The 25,884-nt window shown below is 40.9% G+C and overlaps 2 protein-coding genes across 4 annotated transcripts in view; both read right to left on the bottom strand.

Moving 5' to 3' along the window:
- Positions 1-11,347, bottom strand: part of BTBD8 (BTB domain containing 8) — a 79,680-nt gene extending 68,333 nt beyond the window's left edge. Inside the window, exons 1-2 of one of the 2 annotated variants that reach the window (XM_075936527.1) lie at positions 10,654-11,347; positions 9,108-9,305 (exon numbers count right to left, since the gene is read on the bottom strand). In XM_075936527.1, the coding sequence (XP_075792642.1) occupies positions 9,108-9,305; positions 10,654-10,787 (332 nt within the window). In that variant the 5' untranslated portion in view covers positions 10,788-11,347. The remainder of the gene's footprint in view (positions 1-9,107; positions 9,306-10,653) is intronic. The other variant, XM_075936526.1, reaches the window with a different exon arrangement.
- Positions 11,348-16,423: 5,076 nt separating this feature from the next.
- Positions 16,424-25,884, bottom strand: part of EPHX4 (epoxide hydrolase 4) — a 39,204-nt gene continuing 29,743 nt past the window's right edge. For both annotated transcript variants that reach the window (XM_006137323.4, XM_075936525.1), the window contains one exon: positions 16,424-17,521. In XM_006137323.4, coding sequence (XP_006137385.2) covers positions 17,287-17,521 — 235 coding nt within the window. In that variant the 3' untranslated portion in view covers positions 16,424-17,286. The remainder of the gene's footprint in view (positions 17,522-25,884) is intronic.

The following is a 25,884-nucleotide window of genomic DNA, read 5'->3' as shown; positions in this document are numbered from 1 at the left end:
TATTCCTTGTAACCGTCATTCCCAAGTGGCAGCTCCACACAGGTCATAGAATAAGTTAGTGGCCCATGGGCCAAGTGTGGAATGGAGCCCACTCCTTGCCCGAAGCACAGGGAGTCCAGCTGGCAGGTCTAGGCAGGTTGGCCAGGATCCAGCCCTCTGGCACCAGGGAGAAGGTACTCAGACCTATGGGCCTCTCCATAGGGTACGAGTGTTTGGCGTGCTTGGGGGGGGCACGGCCATGGCAACAGCCGGTCCTTCATGGGCAAGACGGTGGCTGGGTCTGCTTTTGAGCCCCGCGTTGCTCTCATGCTCCCTGTCTCAAGCATGGCTTTCCCCTTCTCCTTTCCACTGGCTGGATTCTAGCCAATGGAGCAGCAGAAAAAGCCTGCAGGCAGCAAATCTGTGCACTTCTTTGTTCCTCCAGCTGGAGGAGAGGGAGAATGTGCGGTGGCTCCAGCTCTTTCACCAATCGTGCAGCGAGGTTCAGGGCTTTTTCCACACACGCACATCCCACCCCTGCAGGAAGCCAGCGCTGGCTCCAATCTTACAAGGGACACGAAGCTGTAGCAGCAGCAGCACGGACTCCCCATTGCAGGGGGAGAGGGAGCGAAGTGGGGAGCTGAACTCGTGCAGCAAGCCATATTTGGCTCCTAAGTGAGCCATACATGGCTTGCGAGCCATAGGTTGCCAACCCTTATCTAGAACAATCCATCAGTCTAGTTCAGTGATTCCCAACCTGTAGCCCGTGGACCCCTGAGGGTCCACCAAGGTACTTTAGGAGGGCTATAGAAAGTTTTTAGAAGTAAAGATAGGGACCATCCTTATTTTTCTTTTCTTCTCCCCCTCCACCTTCCCAAAGCATGAGAGGGCAGCAGCCATGAGCGCTGGGATGCGACTTCCTTTTGATCCCATTCTCCAGTAGCTAAGGGAGCATGGGGAAAGTGCTTGCACGCCATGCATGCCTCTCCTGCCTGGCTGGCGTGTGAGTCATGCACAGGATGCAAGCGCTTTCCCCTCACTCCTTAGCATCTGGGGAACAGGATCAAAAGCAAGCCGCAATCCAGAGCGCAACAGGCAGCAGCTGATGGGACATGAAAAGCTCCGTGCACTGCAATCTGCATATCCCTTAGCCCTCGCTGAAGCTGAGATGCTGCGACTGTGCTCTGGAATCAGTTTATAAATACAGCACTCACTTTTTACTGTTTTTTCCTCTTTTGAATCCATCACCCTGCTCTAATCATTCAAAGCTATTAGGGTAGTGGGAAGGGTTTAAGTGGGCTAGCAAAAATGGATCATGTGGGGGTCTGTGAAATTTTAATAGACTGAAAATGCGTCTGTATGCTCAAAAAGTTTGGGAACCACTGGTCTGGTTCTTTATAAGCTCTCCTTTCCAGTCTCAATAAACCTATGGTTTTTCCATTGTAAAAATGAATACCAAAATAGCATGGCATTAAAGTCATGTTGAAATGGTTGGAAACAGCACTATCACAGGGCAAAAAAGACAAGGCAATATTTTTCATGTTGTGATCAAAGCGCATATGATAGAAAAAAGCTTATTAACAACAAAATTACTCAAATTAATATAAACAGGCAAGGAGATTCATTTATTCATAATGTTAACAACCTGGTAATGAGAAGTTTCATCATTTATCAATTCTAGATTTTTAAATTCCCTTTAGGTGCTTCAATATAAATTGGGTATTTGATAAACAAAACAATACCTGAATGAACATGAACAGTAGAAAAGCAAAGAAAGGAAATCAAAGAGAAGAAAAAAGGAGAGAGCAAGGGAGAAAAGACAGAAAAAGATCAAGACAAATGGATGAAGATGGAGAACACAAAAGGAAAATTCTCTCAGTCTGTAAAGAAATGTATCAGTGAAAATGAGAGGGTTTTGAGAGAGTAAATGAAATGAAAGGGAAAAAAAGCAAGCAACATAAGATGTGTCTGAAGTCTGCTTAATCAAATTTGCTTTAAAAATTGATTAATTTTTTTGCATCTCTGTTAACGTGGGTTCTGAGTTACAGCAACAGCTGTAGTCAAGCAGGTCCATGGATACTGCTGGACCAGAGCGCCCCGGTTGGCCAGGTTCAGAAGTGCAGCCTGGGCCAGGCTGGTGTGGTGGGGACTGCATGCTCAGCTGGGGCTGGAGGTAGCAGGGCTGGTGACTGGGCACACAGCCTAGTCCGGCACCATGGGGAGGGGGGGGGGTTCAGCCACAACCAGGGCTGGCAGTAGGAGGCGCAGCCCCAGCAGAGGCTGGAGACAGCAGGACTGGCTCCCAGATGGGGCTGGTGCAGTGGGAGGAGGGGGAGGCGCAGCCCATGCCAAAAATAGCATAGAGGAGAGCTAGAGGCAGAGGGGCCAAAGGTAGGGAGTGCAGCTTTCGCCAGCAACAGAACTTAAGGCTCCCCACTTGGCTGTGACTTCCCCTGGTCCAGCAAACTCTGTGGTTTGGCACCACTCAGGTCCCAAGGGAACCAGACCATGGTCCCACCCATACATACATAACTGCCTGGAGCAGGCAAAAAGTATTGGATTTCCTCAACCTGTGGGCGAAGAGGCTTTGCAAGCAAAGCTACAGGCCAGCCATAGAAATATTGACATCTGCAAGAAGACTGCATGGGGCAAAGAAGCACAACGGGGCTCAGCAGCAGTGCTGCAAGAAAGCAAAAGGAACTCCATCAGACATACCAAAAGGTGAGGCAGGATAACAAGAAATCTAGTGCTGCCTCACAAACCTGCCATTTTTACAATGAACTGCACACAGTTCTTGGTAGAGTTCCCAGCAGCACCCATCTACAACTGTGGACACTTTGCAGGAGCCCAAAGCAAAGACTGCTGCTAACAGTGAAAAAGAAGAGGAAGGAGAGTACACAGCAAAGGACTTAAATCATGCTGTGAGCACAACATTACATATTTAAAATGATGCCATGCCATCCACAACTTTAGAGAACAGAGGCACTGACTTTTTTTTAAAATATTTTGTCTTAACGTTATGCCAATAGAGAATAAATTCAAACAACAGTATGGTAATCTAGTTACACAATCCACATCAGATCAGTATCCTGTGCTCAGGTGGAGGTAGATGAAACAAAGGTGCAGACAGCCTCTGCTTTTCAATTCTTTGGTTTTTCCAGCTTGGCAGCGAGTCACGCAGAGCACTTCATTTTTCTAAATAGGGATGTCCCTTTTGTTCTTGAGAGATCTTGATGAAACTTTCATGAAAATATGGTGCAATTCTCTCCTGCATTTGTATACACATAGTAGCTTTGTTTCTTCCTGCACTAGGAGAATTTCCTATGCCACTCTGTGATGAGTTCCACCGGCACCATTGTAGTGAAGGGATAAGCAGCATATGGGACCAGGCAGCTTTGGGATACCAGTAGCAGCTGGTTCTGTGTCTTGATCACCCTCATATAGCCAAGATCATTCCACCCTGAGAAAATATTGCTAATATAATTGCACTTGCCCTATATTCATATCCAGCTTTTAAGGCTACAAGGCAACAGAAAACCTCCTCCTCCCTGTATCCAAGCTGTACTCACCAGGGCTTGAGCTACAGAGCAAGGATGTGACAAGGTTCTCCAAGGCTAAAGTGACCATTAGCATTTCTTATTAAAAGTATTTATGGGACTAATAAAAGAGTTTTGAATCTTATCTTTCCCCTTCCATTGTGACTAAATATAATGGTGTATCTGTCTATATTAAGTCAGTAGCCTCTGATATGACTGCCTTGAGCGGTCCCCACCGCATCTTACTCTCATCAGAAGGAAAAAGAAGAGAATATGTTCAGTGAGATCTCCCTCTCCCCTATGTTCTCAGAGAGGGAGATTGGAGGGGGCCATATGATCACAATCATAGATAAGAACCAAGAATGGAAGAACTATCTATTGTAAAAAAAGTGGGAAGGGGAAGGACTGAGAGATGCACTGAGAAATGCATCAAAGCATCATGAGTTTGGTCAGGCAAAAAACCAATGCTGCAGTACGTGACTGACCTATCTGCCGAGAGATTATTGACTCTAACTTTTCCAACCTTCAAAGAGCTCCATGGTCACTATTTCCTATACCACCTCATACACAAGTGGCATCACATACACACCCCTGCCACCCGATATCAAGGAAAAGTAAGAAAACATCCACACATATATGAACCTATGAAAAGCCACCAGATCAGACAATACTTGTGTTTATTTCCTTTTTGTTTTTAGGTTATTAAAGGATGGTTCACTCAGTTATAGTGTTGCTAGACTATTTTAACCTATTTTTGCACTTCGTGTACAAAGAAACAAGGAACAAACAAGTTCTGATTTTGGAAACGGAGTATCTTTATCCGTGCAATCAGTACAGATTCAGAAAAGTTGGCACTGACCCATAAACACTGTTTCATAAAAAGTGTTCCTTGGACAACATGGTCCATCTCGCCCCTACCTTGTAGCAGCCATTTTTCTCCCTTTGCTTCACAGATGTTGCAGTTGCATGCTGTGAACTACATAACAGTAAGTGATGTTAGTCTTGCTGAGATGCAATCTAGCCAATAGTAATGTCCAGGAATACTTAGATCTACCAAAAGCACATTCAATCATTCTGTACCTTCTGAGCGGATAACAATCTTGCTTTGTTGCTCTCAAGATGGCCATTGTAGAGTTTCATGAGCCAGGGACAAAAAGTAGGTTGTGTCCCCAGAAACACTAGTGGCATTTCAATGCCACCATTGGTAATATGTAGTTCAGGGAAGACTGACCCTGCTTGCAGCTCCTGAAAAAAAAATCCTGCATTCCTACAAGTGCAAGCATCACACACCTTCCCCAACCAGCCTACACTAATGTCAGTGAAACATCCATAGCAATTCGCCAATACTTACAAAACAATGAGAAAATATCCTTTTTTGTTGATGTATTCAATAGCAAGGCCAGTACAGGGATGTGTGCATCAGCTATCACACTACACCACAGTTCAGGAATCCCACTGCTGCCAATCCAGAGTCACAATCCTGCATAACTGGAAATGATTAATAGCTTTACAACTCACATGTGTGGATCACACCCACTTCCATTGTGGGTTTTCCCTAATTCCAAACAGATTGCCCACACTCTGGCAACAATCTAGTTTTGCAGGCTTCCAGATTATGATCGTTATTTGTTTCTCCACCCCCAATGCAGCTCTCTGTTTGGCATCTCTGAAGGGGTGGCACACAGATCCAGCGATGTGGCCTTTTGCATCCAGAAGTTCTGCAGACACTGCTTGTCATCCCAAATTTTCATTACAATGCAATCCCACCAATCAGTTCTCACTTCTGGCCCGATGCAGCAATCCATCACATGACGCTTCTCTGTGAATGCCAACAGCAACCTGGCATTTTTTTCCCCTCCTGTATCAATCAGCATCCAGTTATTGTGCTTGAATATCTCCACATATTCTTCACTTGTTCAGGGTCTGCAAACACAGAAGAATCATGGGTCCTGTATTAGCAATACTTATGAGAATTCCACTGAGTTGTTCATGGTCCATGTTTCTGCCAGAGAGATGATGGAGATAAAAAAAAAAAAAAGCACATGAAACTGTGGCTTCTTTATGTCTTCGTGAGCCTTATTCTGTACCCAAAGTACAGAGAATGGAATGGCTGTATCAGTTGAGGGTGTCTTTGTGACAGATGTTAGCACATTCCTGGCAGACGTTAGCAGCTGTAGATAAGATGACGATTAAATGATACCACAGGTAGTACTGGGCAACGGCTCATTTGTTTAAATGTTTCTCTCAAGTAGAATTCATCTTGTCATCCTTCAGGCTCAAACTTTATACAAAGCTATTAGGAGGATTACTGAGACTTATGAGCTGATTGTGTTCAGTATGCAAATTATACCCAGTTTTATTTCTCCAGCTCATCTGCCCTATTCAGGAGTTCACTGACTCTGCTGAAATAAGATTGTGGATTGGAAGTACATCTGGCTGAAACTCATTGCAGATAGGCTGAGGGACCATTTCTAATTTTGAAGAAGACTTCTGGGTTGTTACGGGAAAGCTGGGTCAGTTATCTTTATTGGAGGGCAATTTACTACTTATCACACACGATTGCAACTGAGGGTCCTTAGCAGTTTCTAGACATCCAGGCTTCATCAATGACCAGATGTGCTTATTTCAATTTGGGCTTGGCTAAGAGACAACAACCTTACTTTTCAGATGTTAGGTATAATACGTCTATCCATATATTTGTTACTCCAGAGTAAATGCACTTTACATAGTGCTACATTGGAGGACAATCCAGAACTTTATCTAATGTACAGTGCAGCCCCACCCTTACTTACCAGAGCTTCATGCAGGGACCACATTATATCTGTGCACCAAGACCTACAACATATCATTTCTAGGTATAATTCAAAACATTGTTTCTGATCTAGACAATCCTAACTAGTTTCAGTCCTGACTAACAGAAAGACCACTTCTTCCCCATGTGAAACCTCTATCATTGAGATTAGTGGAGGCACTCAACCTGACACATTCTGTCTTTAACTGACAGGGGACTGCTTGAATGCTGTTCAGTGAAGAGCTGCTCAGCTCTGAATATTGCTTACCTCACTTGGTCCAATAAAGTTCAGGGCTGTAAACCTCTACTGCCTTTTAAAAGCCATCTGTTTTTCCAGACTTTTGATAAGATGGAAGATTAGGAGGCTATACATTCAATTGTTTAGTCTTTCAGCACTAAAGCAGAGGTGGGGTTTCTCCCCTCTCCCCCAGATGCATTCATACATAATCTAAAAAACAGAGAGGTGCAGATAATGATTTACATTAGACATAGAGGGTATGTCTGGACTACATGCCTCTGCTGACAGAGGTATGTCAATTAGACATACCGACATAGTCAAAGAAGTGGGAATTTAAATATCCCCTGCTTCATTAAAATAAAAATGGCTGTTGCGTTGTGCCAGCTCAGCTGATCGTCAGCACAGTGCGGCAGTCAAGACGTGGATCGGTCGACAGGGAATACCTTTGTCAACCTCTCCTTTATGTAGCTTCACAAGGCATAAGGGAGCAGACGACAAAGGCGTTCCCTGTCAACCGATCCGCGTCTTGACTGCCGCGCTCTGCTGATGATCAGCTGAGCCGGCACAAAACGGAGGCCATTCTTATTTTAATGAAGCGGAGAATATTTAAATCACCACTTCATTGACTATGTCGGTATATCTAATTTATAGCAGAGGCACGTAGACTAGACATACCCAGAGTTTTGAAACTGAAGGAGTTGTTTGTAAGACTACCATATATTTTTCCTTGGGGAGCCTGCTGGACCCTTAGGATTTTTACTTGTTCTGAATTAACTCATGTTCATTGGAAAGCAAGTGATACACAGCCATGAATTCTAGGTATATGAGCCTTTGTTTTCTAAACAGTAAGTAATAAGTCCAAATGTTTAATTAAAAGACACGGGAAGTTATGCTTCAGTATGAGAACCTACTGCACCATGACTAACTCACACTATTATTGTTTTGATGCACAATTAGAATGCATATACTTTACTTTGAGTAAAGTATTTTTTAAATATACTCTCAATGAAAGTTGTCATTGAAGTATTACAAACAGTACTATATTATTTTGAAGATAATACTGTTAACATCTTGGTAGGAAAATGATAAATCCTACACTGCATTATAAACAGCAGTGTCCCATAAATACCATGTTTTAAACGATATTTTCTGGATTTTTTTTAAAAGAATCTTCTGCTTCCATACTAATTAGTGATTTACAGCAAATTAATTATCTGTTTTCAACCATCTGCCCATACTTTCACCCTATAGGTTACAGTCATCCCCAAAAAAGGAGACCTTAAGGGTGGCAGCCTAGTATTAAATTCAGTGAGTCAGCCGCTAGCTTTTATACCATACAAAGACATTTCAATATTTTCACCATTAGGACCTCTTTCCTAGATGCTATATAACAATTTTTCCATGTAACTGATAGGACAGCGAGTCCTTTTATTGGAGCAAGTCTGTTGATGAAAGATCTCAAAGATATTACATCACCCTTGTCTAAGATCTGTTGGGGTATGTCTACACTGCCACCCTAGTTCAAACTAGGGTGGCTAATGTAGTCATTCGAACTTGCAAGTGAAGCCCAGGATTTAAATATCCCGGGCTTCATTTGCATGTTCCCGGGAGCCGCCATTTTATGCCCAGTAGTTCGAACTACCTGCCCGCAGCTACACGTGGCATGGGCTAGGTAGTTCAAATTAAAGCTCCTAATTCGAACTATCGTTACTCCTCATTTAAATCCCGGGCTTCACTTGCAAGTAAAATGACTACATTAGCCACCCTTGTTCACACTAGGGTGGCTAGTGTAGACATACCCTTGATGTTTTAAATTTACAAATCTGAAAGCTAATTACTAGCCCTTTAAAATAGAAAATGTTTCCATAATGAACCACCAACAGGTAGTCAGTGCAAGCAGCCTATTTCTTTACAAATAAACACTGAGGAGATTATTACTTCCCATTTCTGTTATGACTTAGTCTTTACCAGATGATATGTTAAGCAGCCACAGTAAACCACACTGGCATTTAGCAACCAGAGAGCCCATAAAACAAGGGATTTATTTCAAAATGTTCATTTCAGCTTAGAGGACAGTTAATTGTATCATCCAAGAACGGATTAATTAGTATGAGTAGGTAGGGGTGGGTTAATTATTTAAGATATAGTATTAAATATTCTCCTGTCCCAAACTCCTCTTAGGGTTGCCAGGTGTTCGGTTCTGAACCAGACAGTCCAGTGTTTGAGCTTTCTGTTCGGGAAACAAATTGAGAAAATATAAATGTCCAGTATTTTCTAAATAAGATGTAATGTAGATTGTGATGTACTGTCAAGTGTGTCTGGTATTTCTGTTGAAGCCATCTGGCAACTCTCTCCCCTAAACAAAGGGCCCAGTCTTGCTCCTATTGAAATCCATTAATGCTAATTGGAACACTATTAGATCCAATAACTTTAAGCAGGACCTAAAGTTTTGTAGAATAAATTCTTTCCCAAGACAATATAGAATATGCACAAAAACTGTTGACTAAAACGCCATTTTAATTTTTAGACAGTAAAATACAAAGAAAGATAATGAAAAACTTACTGCAGAAATGTTTTAAATTCAGAGGGTTCGAAGTTCTCCAGATGAAAAGTTTCATGGTCTTTCAGATTACTTGACTGTTTTCCAGTACTGTATATGAAGAACTCTGGAACTCTTGCTAAAAGCACTGATTTATGTGCTCTGAATAGGGTATGACCAACACAAAAAGTGACATCTGCACAGATTTCTTCTTTAAGAAGCCTGTTAGAGGACAGGAATCATTATAAAATTAAATTCAGATCTAGAAGACCCACTCTAAATACTGTGATACACTGCTATGGCATACAGACCCGTAGCTGGTGATGCTATTACTGCATCATGATTAGTGGAAGTACTCAAAGGGCTCATGTTCCCTAGAAGGACTGTTATTAAGGTAGCACCAGGAAAAGCAGGAAGCTAGGCTATAAGCATTCAGACACCTGGACAGAGTGGATAGCATTTAATAAAGTTCCATTTGTTCAGCTTAGTCTTGCAATTTCAGTCTAAAAATGAAACATGATGGCAACAGCTGAGCTGTTAGCTTTCTGAAGGGCAGCAGATTGCAAAATGAGCCATGAAATGTGGTCTGAAGCTCCCACAAAGCTCCAGATTTTGCAGACACAAACAGTCCAATGATGGACCCAGCTAAAGGAGGATTTAGAGCTGTAGAGAGCTGGTCATGCAATAGCATAACAATAGCAGGAAAGCCAAAATATTATTTTACCTTACTGAGGAATAAGAAGAGAGGTCTGCACCACCCCAAGGCTCACCAGCAATACTAAGAGCTCTGGGGAACTATTGCTCCCCAAAGCAGAACAAAACCTGAGACACATCACAGGGGCTTAATGGGCCATACTTACTGGTTCTGGTTAACTGGTAGGGGCTGTAGCAGCTCCCCACCTGCCATGGGCCCTGCCAGGCCCCAAATACATAAATACAACTCAGTAACATGAGGCGACACATACAGGACATCTGCTTACAGCAAAGGGATTGAAAGCAGATCCCAACGGGATCAAAACAGACACATACCAGCTCCAGCAGACATGAAAAAGGTATGGTGCTTCATAAAAGTGACACATTTTCTATCCAAGATCTGCTTACACTCAATTGCAGTATCCAGACATCAACTTACAGGGCTGAATGTTGAGTAGGACTGGGCAGATCCCCAATAGTAACCACTGGGCATACTAAAACAAATTATAACAGATGTCCCTGTCTTGAAGGGCTACACCTCCCCAAGAAGTATTATGCATAAAAAAAATCAATGTAGTTAGGGCAACAGAGTGTATCTGTGCAGAAACTTCAATACTCACATGCTGTTGGCTGTAAACTCCACACAGCGCTCCCAGTGGGAGACCTCTCCCTGTCCCTAGCAGCAGTGAAATTGACATGCTTGTCAGTTTCATGGCAGCGATTGTTTCACATTTCGGGGGGGGGGGGGGTGAGGCACCATGGCAATGCTGTGCCTGGACCCCCGCCCCCCTGCCGAGTACCGGGATAGCGCCGGGGCGGGCCGCTGTCCCGAGGGTCCCCACCGCTCCCCATACCCACGCTCTGACCCCCGCCCTACCTGCCGAGATCCTGACGGAGCTGCTCAGCCACCATCTCCTTCAGCCTGCGCCGCTCCCACGCCCCCCTCCCTCCACCTGCCGGCGGGGCCGCGCCGGGTCCTTGCGAGGCAACGGCCCCCGCACACCGCGCCATGTGCCGGGGCCACTGCCCCTGAGGCGGCAGCGCCGATGATTGACAGCCGGCCCCTACGCAGCCTCCAGGACACCGCTGCTGCTCTCGGCGCCCGCCCAGGGACTCGCCAAACAACTTGTCGGGCGCCCGCTGCACACCGGAAACCTCGGCGGATTGGACGAAGCGTCGCCCTTCCCTCCTCCCATTGGGCGGCCGGAAACGACCTTGACCAATCGAAGTTGCTCTTCTGCACACTCCGCCCCGCCTCCTCCTGTTTACCCGGTCAGGTGGAGGGCGGAGTGGTGGCTGCGCGGGCTCAGCCTCTGAGAGCCGGCTGCAGCGGGGCCAAGGGGCACGTGGGCTGTAGCCTGGAGAGGCGGCTTTGACCACGTTGTGCGAGGCTGCGGCTTGTAACCACCTCAGTGGCCGCTAGCTGTTCTGTGCCAGATGGTTTAACCAAAAATACCAAACACCCCCCTTTCCTCCCCAAAAATGGGGAACAAATTCTGTTGGGGAAAAAAAAGGGGAGACCAATGTTATTGAGGGAAAAAAAAGGACCCTGAGAGCTATAAGGAAAAAAAATTAAATAACAAAACTGTGGCCCCTTTAAGAAATCCTTTTGTGGCTTTTTGGCCCACTGTCTTGTCTTCCTGCTCCTGGCCAGACAGCTCCCCTGTGGAGCCAGGTAACCGCCTGGGATTTTTGCACCCTGGCTGGGAAAAAATCAAATAATACTGGAAATTTTAGGTGTCCAGTATTTTCTGTTTTTTTTTAACTGGACAGGAGGCAAAAATACCGTACTGTCTGGGTCAATACTGGACACCTGGCAACCCTAGTTCTGTGCTTGGGCCCATCAATCCCAGAACGGGGGGGGGAGAGGGGAGGGAGGGTATAAGTAACTCATTTCTTACAGGTACTGTTGTATTGTTAAACACACACAGCCGTTTGGGAGGGGCTCAGGGTGGGGGTTGCCATAAAACAGTACCTGTAAGAAATCAAAATGTGGGATGGGGGGCTTAAGGCAAGAAGCTATGGTTACCAGGTGGCTTAAAAAAATACCGGGAACAGGGCTGGCTGGGAGGATGTGGGGGAGGAGGGGTGTGGGGAACCGGCTGGCGGGAAGCAGGGCTGGCGGCGGAGTCGGGGGCAGCGGGGGCCATGAGAGAGGGGAGACCAGCCAGTGGGAAGCAGGTCTGGCCGGGAGGGAGCCAAGGGCTGGCTCGGGGAGGAGTGGGAGAGAGAATTGGCCGGCGAGGAGTGGGACTGACCCAGGCGCACGCAGATCCCGGGGCACTGCCTGTCCCGTGCACGGTCCCAGCAAAGCACGAGCGAGTCTAGCCCCAGGGATTCCTTCCCGCCCCAGTCCCGCTCCCCCCCCTTGCGTAGTTGCGTACTGCCTAGCTGGAATAAACACTCACGCAGTGTGAGCATGTCTACCAGCCAGGCAGTATGCAACTATGTACTGATACTCCTAATAATAATAAAACTTACCTAATTAGAAAATACCAGATATTTTATGTGTTGGTATTTTCTTAATTTTTTTCCCGGACAGACCCCTCAAATACCAGACTGTCTGGTTCAAAACCGGAACCTAGCAACCCTAAGGAGGCTGAAGACCTGGGAAGAGACTCGGGGTAGGGGGCTGTGGGGTTAAGGGGAGGTACAGTGTTCAGAACAGGAGGCTGAGGGAGTGTGTGGGGAGGGGGCTTGAGGCTGGGTTACAGAGACTGGTGGACTGGTTCATGGCCTGCAGCTCCTGTTCAGTACCAAGGTTGGTGCACTGCTTAGGCCCCTATGCAGAGAAGATGCAAAGGGTTTGAAAGCAACCCCCATGGTTCCTCCAAGTAAGCATGTTCGGGAAGGCTGGGGCTTACCTGGAGGACCAAGAGGGTGTATTCACATCCTCGCAGTCCACACTGACAAAAAAGCGTGCACACCCTGAAATTACTGTGTGCGGGCCTGCTGCTTTAGGTAAATGTGCAGTAGCAGCGTGAGAGATGCCCTGGGATGCTGTTTCCTTCCCCTGGCTTCTTCCTGGGGCCACTGGCAGCAGTGCATACCAGGAACTGCATGTGTGCTGCCCAGTATCCAGTAAAAAATGCAATAGGACAGGCACACCAAGAATCTGGCTGGGACTGTGCACATCTGTTGTACACTCCCAGGGACCCCCTTTCACACCATCCTGGCTGCCACTTACACTGGCATACAGGGCCGCCAATCTGCAGCAGGAGATCTTGTGGGAGCCTGGACTGGGAAAGAGCACCACAAGCGACGCATCTGCCGCATTGCACCCCCAGTCAGGTTTTAGGTGCACTGGGACCACATTACTTTTACCTCTGCTGCGTTCCCAAAAAGGAACCTGTTGAGACATGTTGCATCAGCATTTGGGGCATAATAAACACAACGGTGTGACATAGGGGTGTTTTTTTCTTGCATGCCACAGATTTAAATGGTTTTAAAGAGTTTGATTTTGTGTAGCCACAACTCTCAGAAAACAATGTCAAATAAATAAATTCCCTAATTTATTTCTAGGGCCATAAGAAAGCATCATGCAATACAGAGGTGCACTAGCGTTATTAGGATAAAGACTTGAGTTGCTTGAGAATTGAATCACCACTACATGTCTAGTTCATGCAGCAGTCACAATCAATATCTGTCAGGAACATCTTGTTCTGCGTCTTTCCTATACAATAAAAAGTTAAACAGGTTACAGTGGTTTTGTACAGCCTTCAGGATGAGCATTCACCTTGACAGTTGCCATGGCAGAAATCTGTGGTTCTAAAAACAGAATTTAATTTTTTTTCTTGTTGAAATAGATAAATTGCCTACTATCAGTCCACCCACCTTTAGTTCACATACAAGATCTATGTTAAAATAGACCTCATTCCTTCTAGGCTCCAAATATCAGTCTGTTCTCTCATGTGCCAAATGTGCAGCAAAACAGGGTTGTGTACTTTTGGGATCCTGCTTACTCCCAACATTTTCCTAAATATGATTCCAACTTTCCGCTTTGAAGGATGAAACTGATCTTCCCAGTTACTTCCCTTAATGACAAGCATATTAGACTTCTCATAAAATCCTTCTGTGGTTTCCCTTTATCCAGCCATGACAAGTAGACTGATATGTCTCCTCTTTGCAATTGTGCTGTACTTTTCATGGAAATAAGAAAGCTTGAAGTATGTACACATCTTTCTTCACACAGAACTATGAAAAAGCTAAGGATGGCCATATATTTGGTTTCAGGCAGCAGGAACCTAGTACTGAGAGTTCTCCAGTTATTCTTAAATAAATGTAGTTATTGTAGTTAGCACTGTTTTAGCCATCAATAGAAATGAGTTATGTTCTCTTTTTCTTTGTATGAGGGTCACATATCAAACTCAAATAGTACTTTGGGGAGCAAAGAAGGAGACTTAGATCCCTCTATTGAGAACAGGTCTGAAAACACTGAAGGAAAGAATGCCCAAGAACAAGCCTTTTTTATAAATTTGATTTTGTCAGTAAACTACAGTAAAAAAAAATCTCTACATGAAGTAGACATAAAAGAGCAACAAAATAGGAAGAGCAAGGCCCAGAGGATCCAGCAAAACTGGATCTCATAGCTTCAACTACAATTTAAGCTGCAGCTGAACTTCTGTTCACTGGTAATATGAAATAGATTAATTTAACTTAGCTTTCTCTTTCCATTTTTCTCTATTGTAATAAATAATATAAATATACAATAATGCAGATGTATCTTGAGAATAAACAAAACTAACCTAATAAGGAAGAAATCTGTTTTGAACATAACATATGTCATTCATACCCACATAATTGGGGGCAAATGCAGAGTAGGTGACTTTAGCATTGATCCTGCCTTTGTCATCCATAACTGGTTTATGAATCACAAGGGACAATTTCCCCCAAAACATATTCAAGCTTTATATACTTAGAAGGTAAAGAACTTGTTTTCTAGAATGTATCTGCTTTGGAAGATGGCATTAGATACCCACTGAACCCAATTTTTGTTTTTGTTTTCTGTTACAGACTAACACGGGCTACCCCTTACTGTTTAACTCCTTATTACAAGGCAGGTTTTCTTGACCTTTCAGCATTCTTCTGACTTGTGACTAAATCCTCTCAATTTTTTTAAAAACTCTTTATTTTATTCTTTTAATTACTTATATCTCTTATTTGTGAGGCCTAAAGGGTTTTTAAGGAAGTTGTAGTCATAAAATTGGGCCTCTTTTCTTATGACCAGAGTCACATATGTTTATATAAAGATAATCTATATGCCTCTAGCTTTGAATGGCAATATAATAGGTAACATTTAATCATTTCTTAAGAGCTTTTCCACTTGTCCATAAGCAATACTAAGTAGTTGGTGGAAAGTTTATTTTTAATCACAGTTTCCATCAATTGTATATATTCAGGATTATAAGGATTAGCTATATTTTGGAAAGTGTCAGAAAGTTTGATTTCACCACATATATATATGGTCACAAAAATTTCCATTAATAATAGAAACTTACAGTTAGGCAAATAAAAATGCTGCTTGATAGCCTGTTAGATTCAAGATCAATACTCAAAAGTCTGAATCAGGCTTGTAACAAATGTACTAGTGGGTGAACAGTAAAAACATATAATTTGTGGATTTAAGGATATTTATTTTGCATATATTGTCATGCGATTTTTACAATTTTTATTTTAATAATTTATAAAGTTTTAACTTTTTGAACCTCAGTGTTTATGGTCATTAAGTAATTTACTGAACCTGTGAAATTTTAAATTTCTAGACCAATTTAAAAATGTTCAAACCCCATAACCTTACACACAAGTGCAAACTTAATTCAAATTAATCTTAAAATAAATATCAATCTCTCTCAAAAATATTTTTAAAAAATCAAAATTCTTTCAAGTCTATATCTACAGTAGATTCCAAGAGAACCCCAGGGTCCACAAGATCAGATAAGATATGAAGGCACTCATGCCAGATTTATGGTCAATGAAGTACATCCCTAGTGTCCTGGCTCAATGGTTATAGGTACACTAACAAAGGAAGGCTTTTTACAATGGACTCAGCTCAGTTGATGGTGAGATTTTCCACTGCCCCCTCGGCTGGACAAAGGTATAGTCAAGGTATCCCAACATTTATAGACTTAGACAATCTGTGATACACCTTAGGTATCATCTTGCACATTTCATGACATGTTTACCTCCCCTTGTACTTTTCTCCTAGGCTGTGTCTAGACTGGCAAGTTTTTCCACAAAAGCAGCTGCTTTTGCGGAAAAACTTGCCAGCTGTCTACACTGGCCGCTTGAATTTCCACAAGAACACTGACTTCCTACTGTCTGAAATCAGTGCTTCTTGCGGAAATGCTATGCTATAAAATGAGAGTGAAGGTAGAAGGTCTTCACTTTGAAAAGAAGGTCTTCAAGAAAGAGCTGTATATGGAGGTAACTTCCTTCTCCCTTGTAATGCTGGACATCCCAATTTCAAATGTCATCTTTTCCTTTGCTAGCAACCTACAGCCTGTTGTTCTCTCTAACCTCCCCATAGCTTGTGAAATCCATCTTCAAACAGCTGCTCTCTTCTGGGTTGTCAGTTATTGAGTCTTTCTTCTCCACTATGCATAGGGACCTGGCACTATTTCCTGGAGGGAAGAATAACTGCCAAATGAGAGGATGAATGAATGGCTTTATTTGCAAAAAATCTCAACAGTGCTAGCATGAGGGAGGCTGCACAATCAAAATGGACACATCACTTTTCAAAACTGGTATTCAGCTGCAGTAACAAATATCTTTGTACAGAGTCAGTTAGAGGGCACAATTTCAATTACATTTTATTAGATAGGAGTGGATTTCATATATAAATCATGAATATATAGCTCTTCATTTTCTATTCTTCTTGTCCAGACATGTTACGTATGGACAGATCCCTATTTTTCAATTATTTTTTTTCAGTTTCAATTAAGAAGAAAATATACCACATAGGACAGCTGTAATTTCACAGTACAAGGTATGTGTGATCACTTGAAGACTACAGATATGCCCAGAAATGTCTTTTCTTTATACGGATAAAATGTAAACAATAAAATGCTTGGTAATTTTTTTAATGGTGCAATACATCAAAAAATTGGCTGAATGAAAATTGATAGTCCAACTGATACCTGGCTTCCTTTTCATCTGCAACCCGCCAGTGTTTAATTATAAATTTGTGAAAGGCACCATATATTACAGTTGTAAAGCAAGTGAGAAACCAGAACCAAGTAATGTTCCATGATTTCCTTACTGTACAAACACATACATTTTAAGGCAGGCGTTTTTATGTGCAAAATACAAGAATACATGTAAAACCAATGTTAACATTTCTCACTATCTTCTTCATTTAGTAATAACATCAGTGTCAATACGTACAGTACATTGAAAACACTTCTAACAGAACCCAAATTAGAAGATTGGCTGGAAATATGGTCCTGCTAATAATTAGTTTTTAAAATATAAGCGCTTTTATGTAGATCTTTAAAACAACATGTAGGAAAAGTCACTCTCTTTTTTTTATTGTCTCTTCCTTTAGAAAGGTCCATATCAACTTATTCACTATGTCAGGTTGATCCTGCTGGAGCCAGTGACTGGCTTCAGACAAAATAGTTAATCTGAAGTGATTTTTAACATAAATCCGAGTAATTTCTGCCATCTCAACTTCCATAAATGCATCTCTTTCTCCCCATAACAACAAGGTAGGCATGGTGACCTCATGGTGCTGCAGAGGAAGGCAACTTAAAAAATAAAATACATGTTTAATTATTTTTAAAGGTCATCATGTCAGATATCAGTACATTTAACTTTCCAATTCAAAATACATTATGGATTAGTTGCATGATTTCTATGATCCAACCTATTCACTATATTACCAAGAAATTACTAATTATCACTGAAGCCTTCTCATTTATCTCATATCAGCAATGTCCTCTGAAAGTATCTTTATGCTAACATGGAATTTACTATAGTTCAAATCCTGCAGTTGCTTTTTCAGACAAAACTCATTGAAACAATACTGCAGGCCTGCACATTTGGGCCTCATTTGTTATTAAAAAAAAAAAGAAGGTAACATTGTCAGTTTTTCAACATTGATATCTGAGTTTGTTCATATTTACATAATAGATTATGGACTCTGCAGGAGGTATTTGCAGATAATTTCTAAATGGCTTTTGTTTTATGTGAACATATTTGTTTTATATGAACTATCACTATCTAGGGTTGCCAGATGGTTTCAACAAAAACACTGGACACACTTGACATTACATCACAATCTACATTACATCTCATTTATATTTTCTCATTTATAGTTTCTCAATATGTTTCCCGGACAGAAAGCTCAAATATTGGACTGTCCGGTTCAAAACTGGACACCTGGCAACTCTAATTATATCCCTATTGTAAAAATGTGTTTGAGCACATAAGAAATTAGCAGAAGGAAGTAACATGAGGCCGAGTCAGATTCTAAATCCCATTAAGTTATCTTTGCAGTAGTTCTCTGGTGAAAAACAGATTTACAGGAGGCACAGAGATGGAAAATGTCTTTCCTGGAACCCAGCATGGGAGTGCGCTCAGAAAAAAAGAAGTGGGACTGATAGGCTTGTGCACTCCAGCAATCCATGGATGTTTGAACTGGTGCATGGGACTGCTGAGAATGTGGCTCTACAGCTGTGTGTCTGAATGTTTTGTGTTACATTGCTCTGTTTTAATGTACAGCTGTACCAGTGATTCTGGAAAAAGTTGAAAAGGATATTTTCCTTCTTGCATTTAAATAGTGTTTCCCCTTGATCTACTCGTAGGAGTTCAGTTACAACAATAAAAAAAGAATCTGTACCTTACAGGCTGATGTATTTTCCTGTATTGATGAATGCCGTCTCAAGTTTCTGTCTGTGACTTTAATTGTAACTACGCTAAATTGAAATATGGTACTTTATACCATGATTAAAATTATATTTTCCAAGTATCTAAACATTTGGTTGGCCAAACTGCATTTTAAAATGATGCCAATAGATTACAATTTATTTCCTTTTGTTTTTTCATAAACACTGTGTAAGATGAGCAGCAACAGACTTACTGAAAAACGAATGTACATAACAGCTATAAGTAAAATATGTAGAAAGGCTTTCAATTGAATATTGATCTCTGTAATGCCGAATCTAATCAGTTACATTCAAAGAGATCTGCAGAATGCAGAAAAACATTAAAAAACAGCAGAATTCACAGTACAAAGGGGTACAGTTACTTGTATAAGTACTAGGAGCTACATACATATATCTCTATGCACTGAGAGATGAATATTACCCCAAATTTGCATAGCACTGGGTAAAAATTGCTTAAATCCTCAACATCAGAACTCAGGGCTTTGGAAAAATTTCCAAGAGATTTAAAAGAGGGAAAATATTTTCAAACACTTTGTTAGCACATTGAAAAAGACACTCGAAAAAGTAAAATGGTTAAAAGTTTCATAACATTTAAATGACCCACTTAAATTTGCATAACCTTATACATAAAATATTTCTTTATACAACTGATTTTATATTAAATATTTCTGAATATTGAAATGATTTTTATTGATATTAATAGAACTGTAAGTTACAAAAGTAAGCCATGACAGATGGTAGACAGATGTGAGAAAATTGTTTGAATGTATGCATTATTAACCCATCAGAATTTTTTTCAAATCATCCTTTTTCAAATAGATGCTGACCAGCTCATCCATGCTTATGTTTAAGTTTAAACTGTTGCATATAGCACTACAAATTAACTCCAGTTGCTCAAAAACAGCCACCAAGGTACACTGACATTTAATCAGTTAACAATAATGTAATATGATTCTTTAAAACCAATAGAATATTTGTAATAGTTTTATTTAGACAAGCTTTTATGAGCAAACAGCATGGGATGGAACCTTAGGAGTTGCTTTGAGGACTCCCACATCCTAGACCAGTGAAGACAAGGAAGATTGTGGTGCTGACAAGTTTTGTTTGAGAGGGAGAGATGGGGAATTTGAGAGTGTTACCTCCAGTTATAAGTAGCCCTATCAAAGTCTTAACAAAAAAGCAATTATAAACCCATATAGATTTTGATGGTTTGTACGTAGAGTGGCTAGAAAAATGGCTGCCTTTTATTGTGTATTTTTACTGCAGTTTTAAATTTCTTAGCACTCTGGGCATACAGTTTTCAGCAACCATTTTGTTGTTCTCGGGACTCTGCTAACAGAGGAAGCCCATACTTTGCACTCTCAGGTTATGTCTACACTACATACAGGATAAGGTCAAATTAAGATACGCAGTTTCAGCTCCATTAATTGTGTGTAGCTGAAGTTGAAGTACCTTAAATAGACTTTTGGCATTGTCCACACTGCAGGAAGTTGAAGGGAGAACACTCTCGCTTCAACCTCTTTGACTTCCCTTACTTCTTGTGGAAGCAGAACTACCAGCATCAACCGGAGTGCCCTCTCAATTCGAATAAGTGTGTCTTCACTAGAAACATTAATTTGAAGTCTGAAAGATTGACAGTGGCAGCTTTGATCTTCTGTATCGTGAAGACATATCCTCAGGGAGAGTTTCTCTCTGTCCTTTCTTGGTTTTATTGTTCACTGAAGGTATGTCTACACTGCACGCTTATTTAGAAATAAACTATTCCAGAATAGTTATTACAAAATAGCACATCTACACTGCAAGGAAGCCTCAAAATTAGTCTGAGGCAGGCTTCACTAATGTTGATTTAAAGCCCCAGGAGGCACTGGGGAGGAATAACTTAGAATGGCCCTGGTGAGGAGTACCTTATTTTGAAATAGCTATTTAAGAATAGGCATTATTCCTCATAGAATGAAGTTTATAAATTTCAGAATAAGCCATCCATTATTTCAAAATTATTTCAAAATAACAGAATGGCTGTGTAGACACTTGCATTGTTATTTCAAAATAACGCTAGTTATCTCAAAATAAGGGTGCAGTGTAGATGCACCCTGAGTGATAAAATAAAGGTTAATTTGAGTGAAATTATTACACGACAAAATACAGAAGAATATTGCACGGGGAAGTGGGAATAGTTTCCTATCTAGCATAGGCTTTTCCAAATGTTACTGCAGGATGGACTACATCTTATAAATCTCCCTTTCCTACTCACCATTACAAAGTCCATTTCTCTCCAATCAGTAATTTCATATCTCTGTGGCAGCTACAACAATTGCTTACATGGAAAAGTACACTTCTTAGGCATTTAAGTTGCCTTTAATATATTTTGCTTTTTTGACATACATTAAACTCTTCACTTCTGCTCTTCATTTTGTTTTCCCTCTCTCCAGATATTTATAAATCAGAATAAAATCTGTTATGTCTCTCTCTTTCTTATCCTGGGCATATTTCTCCACCTCTTGTTGGGAGTGAAGAAATATTTAGGCCTGAAAGAAAGACGCCTGGTGTAGATTTTACAAGTTTGTTCTGATAATGTTTAGCAGCATAAAAATAAGCAGAATAGTGTCTGTATAAGGAATTGCAGAGTAATCATGTGTGTGAGAAAAAGAAAAGATAAAGTTAACTGTAAAGCTAGAAAAGACCAGGCTTAAATAATACTAATCCTCTACTGGCACAGGACGACAGTTAACAAGGAAATAAGAGACTAATACATACCTATATAAAAGATAAAAAAAGTGATAAATATGTATAACAAAGGCAGGTAGAAGCTATATTGCCTGGAGGTGTGGTGGTGACTGTGATGAGATTGTCTTGATGAGTTTCCTATTTGTGAATAATTGAGCACTACTTCCTGAGTGTTTTGACTTAATAAAGATTTGCTAGTCATCAGCTGAGTAAGTGAATTTCAATACAACATCTCTTGACTGCTTACTCCCTTGGACAGGCCCTTCAGGACCTTCAGTCCCTTCTTCCCTGGACTTCCTGTTTGGATAGTGATTCCAACCCCTGACACCATCTATTCTTTCCCTTTCTCCTCCTATTATTATTATTTATTATTTGCATTGTATTAGCATCTGGGAATCCTAATCATGGACCAGGATTCCTCAGGCTCTGTACAAATGCAGAATAAAAAGATGGTTCCTGTCCCAAAGAGCATACACAGTAATGACAACTAGGCGATATCCTGCCCTTTGTTTCCAGCTTCACTTCTAGGACTTCAACATCCCTCCTGCAATGAAGAGCCTGAACACCTGGAGAAGCAGCTAAATTAAGGAGTGTAAGCTAGCCCACATCATGTGACCAGTGATGTCTTTGTGGACTGCCAGTGATGTATGGGCAAACCTGGAATCAATACTTTAGAATACTTCTTTAGATGAAATCTTAAAAGTAGAGGGTCTGTCGCATCACAATGGACATTAACGATTCCATAGTGGGTTTTTTGTAAGAGCAGGCCTGCAGCTTGTGAAGTGTTTTGAGGTCCATCAGGTTTTGGTTCTCATGCTGATGATTTCATAGCTGTCATAGAACCCCACTGTAGTATCTGGCCTCTTTGAGGGAAGGAAGAGTTCCAAAAAGTGGTGTTTCTTTTTGCATCTCTGTGGTGTGATTTTATACATTTCCTTATTATAATTTTATATGCTGCTTTTCAAAACTGTACCATAGAGGTAATAAAATAACATTTACTTTTAATGCTGACCTCTTAGGGTATATCTACACTGCACCATAATTTGAAATAACATGTGCAATTCGAGCTACACAAATTGCATATCTTATTTCAATGCTATTTTGAGATTGGTTATTTCATCATTTGATGCTGTCTATACTGCGCCAAATTTTGAAATAACTTGCTATTCCAAAATTCCCCTTTTGAATGAGGGTTACCGGGATGCCGGAATAAACTACCCATTATTTCGAAATATATTTTGAAATAATGGGATGCGTCAATAGATGCAGAATACTATACTACTTCCGGTATCCCGAAATAATTCCAGTGTAGACATATCCATATAGGCCTATACTGCATATTGCTGCATCAGAACACAGGAGTTGCAAGCCATGAATGGATCTTGATGGGGGAAAAAATGTGTGTTTTCAATGGCTGTATTTGTAACAGACATGGCAATATCCTGCAGTATTCTTGAAGAGAGCTTATTGAATTAAGTTTACAAATCTTTGGGGTTAATGGTATTAAATTAACTATTTATGCATTTTTGAGAACTGGATTGCATGTAATGGGAAATATGATGGATATGAGACCCAGGGGTTCAAAGGACTATACTGAACAACATGCCAGACAGGAATGGACTCTTGGAACATGCTATGAAGTTATGCAATGGTGCTATGAAGTTTTCTAATACTTATTAATTCCACAACACTTTTTGACTCTCCATACCATGTTTGTTTTGTGAAAGGAAAACTGTTTAATTTTAATTATGTTACTGATGCTTTTTTGGTTGGCAGACTTTCCTGAGATTGAACTGGTTTTTAAGATGAATTCTTAATATTTGGTATTTCTAGCGGTGTAGAAGCAAAGATGATGATATACTCCGCTACTTCCAATTCAAGTGATGAACTAGAAAAATCTAGAGTGTAATTTATGGCACTGGTTTTAGATCCACTTTCTCTTTACACACTTACGTTCACTGACAGACCTTCAATGAACTAAAGGTTATTTATAGTATTATTTCAGTATTGGTAATCTGATGAGGATTCAATTCATTCAGTGCGACACTTTGCTAGCTTGCATGATCTCTTCATAATCTATAAACTATGCTTTTTCACTAATGCAAATTTTTCTTATTTTACTTTTAAACATTTGTAGCCTTGATTATGAAAATTCTTTGGGATTTCTTACTCGTTTATGCATATGCATAATTTAATCATCATCATAATTGAAAACTGAGTTTCTTTACTTATTTCACTGTCTTTAATCAATATATTACTCTCAAGCCCAGTTAGATAATGGTTATTTTGGAGATTTGATTAGTCAGAAACATTTTTGACCTTTAGAAACTAGAATATATTCTGCATGAGAAACATTGTATGTATCATTGTGCTTCAAGGTTCCAAATAGAAAATAATTTTTTTAACAAAGATTAGCATGCAGATTTGCAATCTAGAAAAGGAAGTTCACGGTGTGAAGTCAATACTTTTTGAAAAGGAGATCCAATATCATCCACAGCAATTTTGCTCGCATACAAAATGCTGAAACATTTTCCAGCCAATATAAGAGGGAAAAAACCTCATGTTTTGAAAGAAGATACAACAGGCTTGTACACAAAGTACAATGTGCCACAAACTCAAATTCAAAAGTTCACTTTGACAGCCTGTCAGTATATCACTCCTAAGCAGTATATACTAGAAGTCAAGTAACTACCAAGCTAAAATATATTTCAAAAAAAGATTGTGTTTAAGTGCAGTTTATGGAATTATTGCTTTTTTCTCCTTATAAAGATTTGTTGCCTTGTCTACACTGAGAAATAAGGTCAAATTTATTAAGCTGACTTTTCAGCACCCAATTTTGTTAAGCTGAAAGTGCATAAGAATTCGACATAGTGCACCCCAGTTACTGCTTTAAGAGAGATGCACTGTGGGTAGTTAAGGCTATGTCTAGACTGCTGAGAAGTCAGAAAAAGATACGCAAATTGCAAACTGTAATTTACATATCTTTTTCTTATTTCTTTTTCCTAAAAGAGCTTTTTCTGAAATTTGGCCCATCTACACGGGGCCAAATTTCAGAAAAAAAGTCCTCTTTCAGAACATCTCTTATTCCTCGCCGAGAGGAATACAGAGATGCTGAAAGAATATGTCCACTTTTTCAGAAACTATTCCAAAAAAGTGGATGTGTTCCTTGGATGTGGCAGAGCTTTTCCGGGATACCTCTGGTATCCCAGAAAAGCTCTGCAGTCTAGACATAGCCTATCCCACAGTTCCTGCATCCCTTTGCATTCTCGGTTATGCTCCCCAAAACTAAAACGGGGCAGCAGGTGCTTCTGGGTACATGTCATCAGCATCCCATAAAGCATTAATCTCCTCCCTCTTCCTCTGTTTGAAAGCAATGGCAAACAGTCTTTTTGCACCCTTTTTTCCCTTGGTCCTCCACGTACACACCATAGCAGGGTACGCATAAAACCCTGGAAGCCATTCAGCATAAAAATATTATGGCAATCATATTAACCATGGTGTGCCTTATGCTGGAGTATATCCAGAATGTATCCCAGAGTCTGCTGGAATGAGGAAGAATATTGGGAAGCCATGAACATAGTCTTCTGTGCAGCACTTGAGTTGAGCAACTGGCAAATGCTGCCAGCATTTGACCCTTTGGACACAGCAGAACACTGGTTCTCACAGGACCACATAGTAAAGTTGCTATGGGATAATCAGCAGTGTCTGGAAAACTTTTGCATGTGTAAGCTACTTTCATGGAAGTTTGCAAATTGTTGTCCCTTGCCTTGAAGTGCAAGAATACCAGAATGAGATCCGTTCTGATGGCAGAGAAGTAAATGGCAATTGCCCTGTGGAAGATTGCAATGCCAGACATCTACCAGTCAGTTGGGAATCAGCTTGGAGTGGTGAAATGTACAGTGGCAGCTGATGCAAATAACCAAGGCAATCAATACCCTTCTGCTCTGAAGGATAGTGAATCCAGGAAACATTGAAGTCATAGTGAAGGTCTTTGCTATGATAGGGTTCCCTAACTGATGGGGAAACTCAGCTGCTGGCTAAGGGTCAGGAATCCACATTTTCTCATGAGTAAATGGGAGTCTGATAAACCAAAAAACAAATGCTGGTATTGCAGAAAATGATTATTTTTTAAAAAAAACTTTAGAAGCTGAGTCAGTGAGGCTTTAGTCACATTTTAATAGTCTTGCTAGTGCTGCCACCTGCAATTTCCTCAGTTTTTATTGCCTGGAAATAGTTTTTCTCTGGGGAAAAAACTGTTTTCTCTCTTCGGGGCTTCTCATGTATAGGAAGTAAGGGAAAACAGGGTTCAAGAAATCCAAAAAGCAAGTCACTTCCTTGTCTTTGACATGCATTTTACATTTATTTTAATTATCCCAACATCTGCATTTTGTATATTTGAAGAGCTCATTATATTGACATTATAATTCAAGATTTCACCATCTTTATTCCTCTGATAAAGTCCACATGACTATCCCAGCCCTGTCAACCCAGGATCTGCA

Source organism: Pelodiscus sinensis, chromosome 9, assembly GCF_049634645.1.
Source record: "Pelodiscus sinensis isolate JC-2024 chromosome 9, ASM4963464v1, whole genome shotgun sequence".
Taxonomy (NCBI): Eukaryota; Metazoa; Chordata; order Testudines; family Trionychidae; genus Pelodiscus; species Pelodiscus sinensis.
Note: the sequence above shows the minus strand (reverse complement) of the source record. Positions and strands in the feature narration are given on the sequence as shown.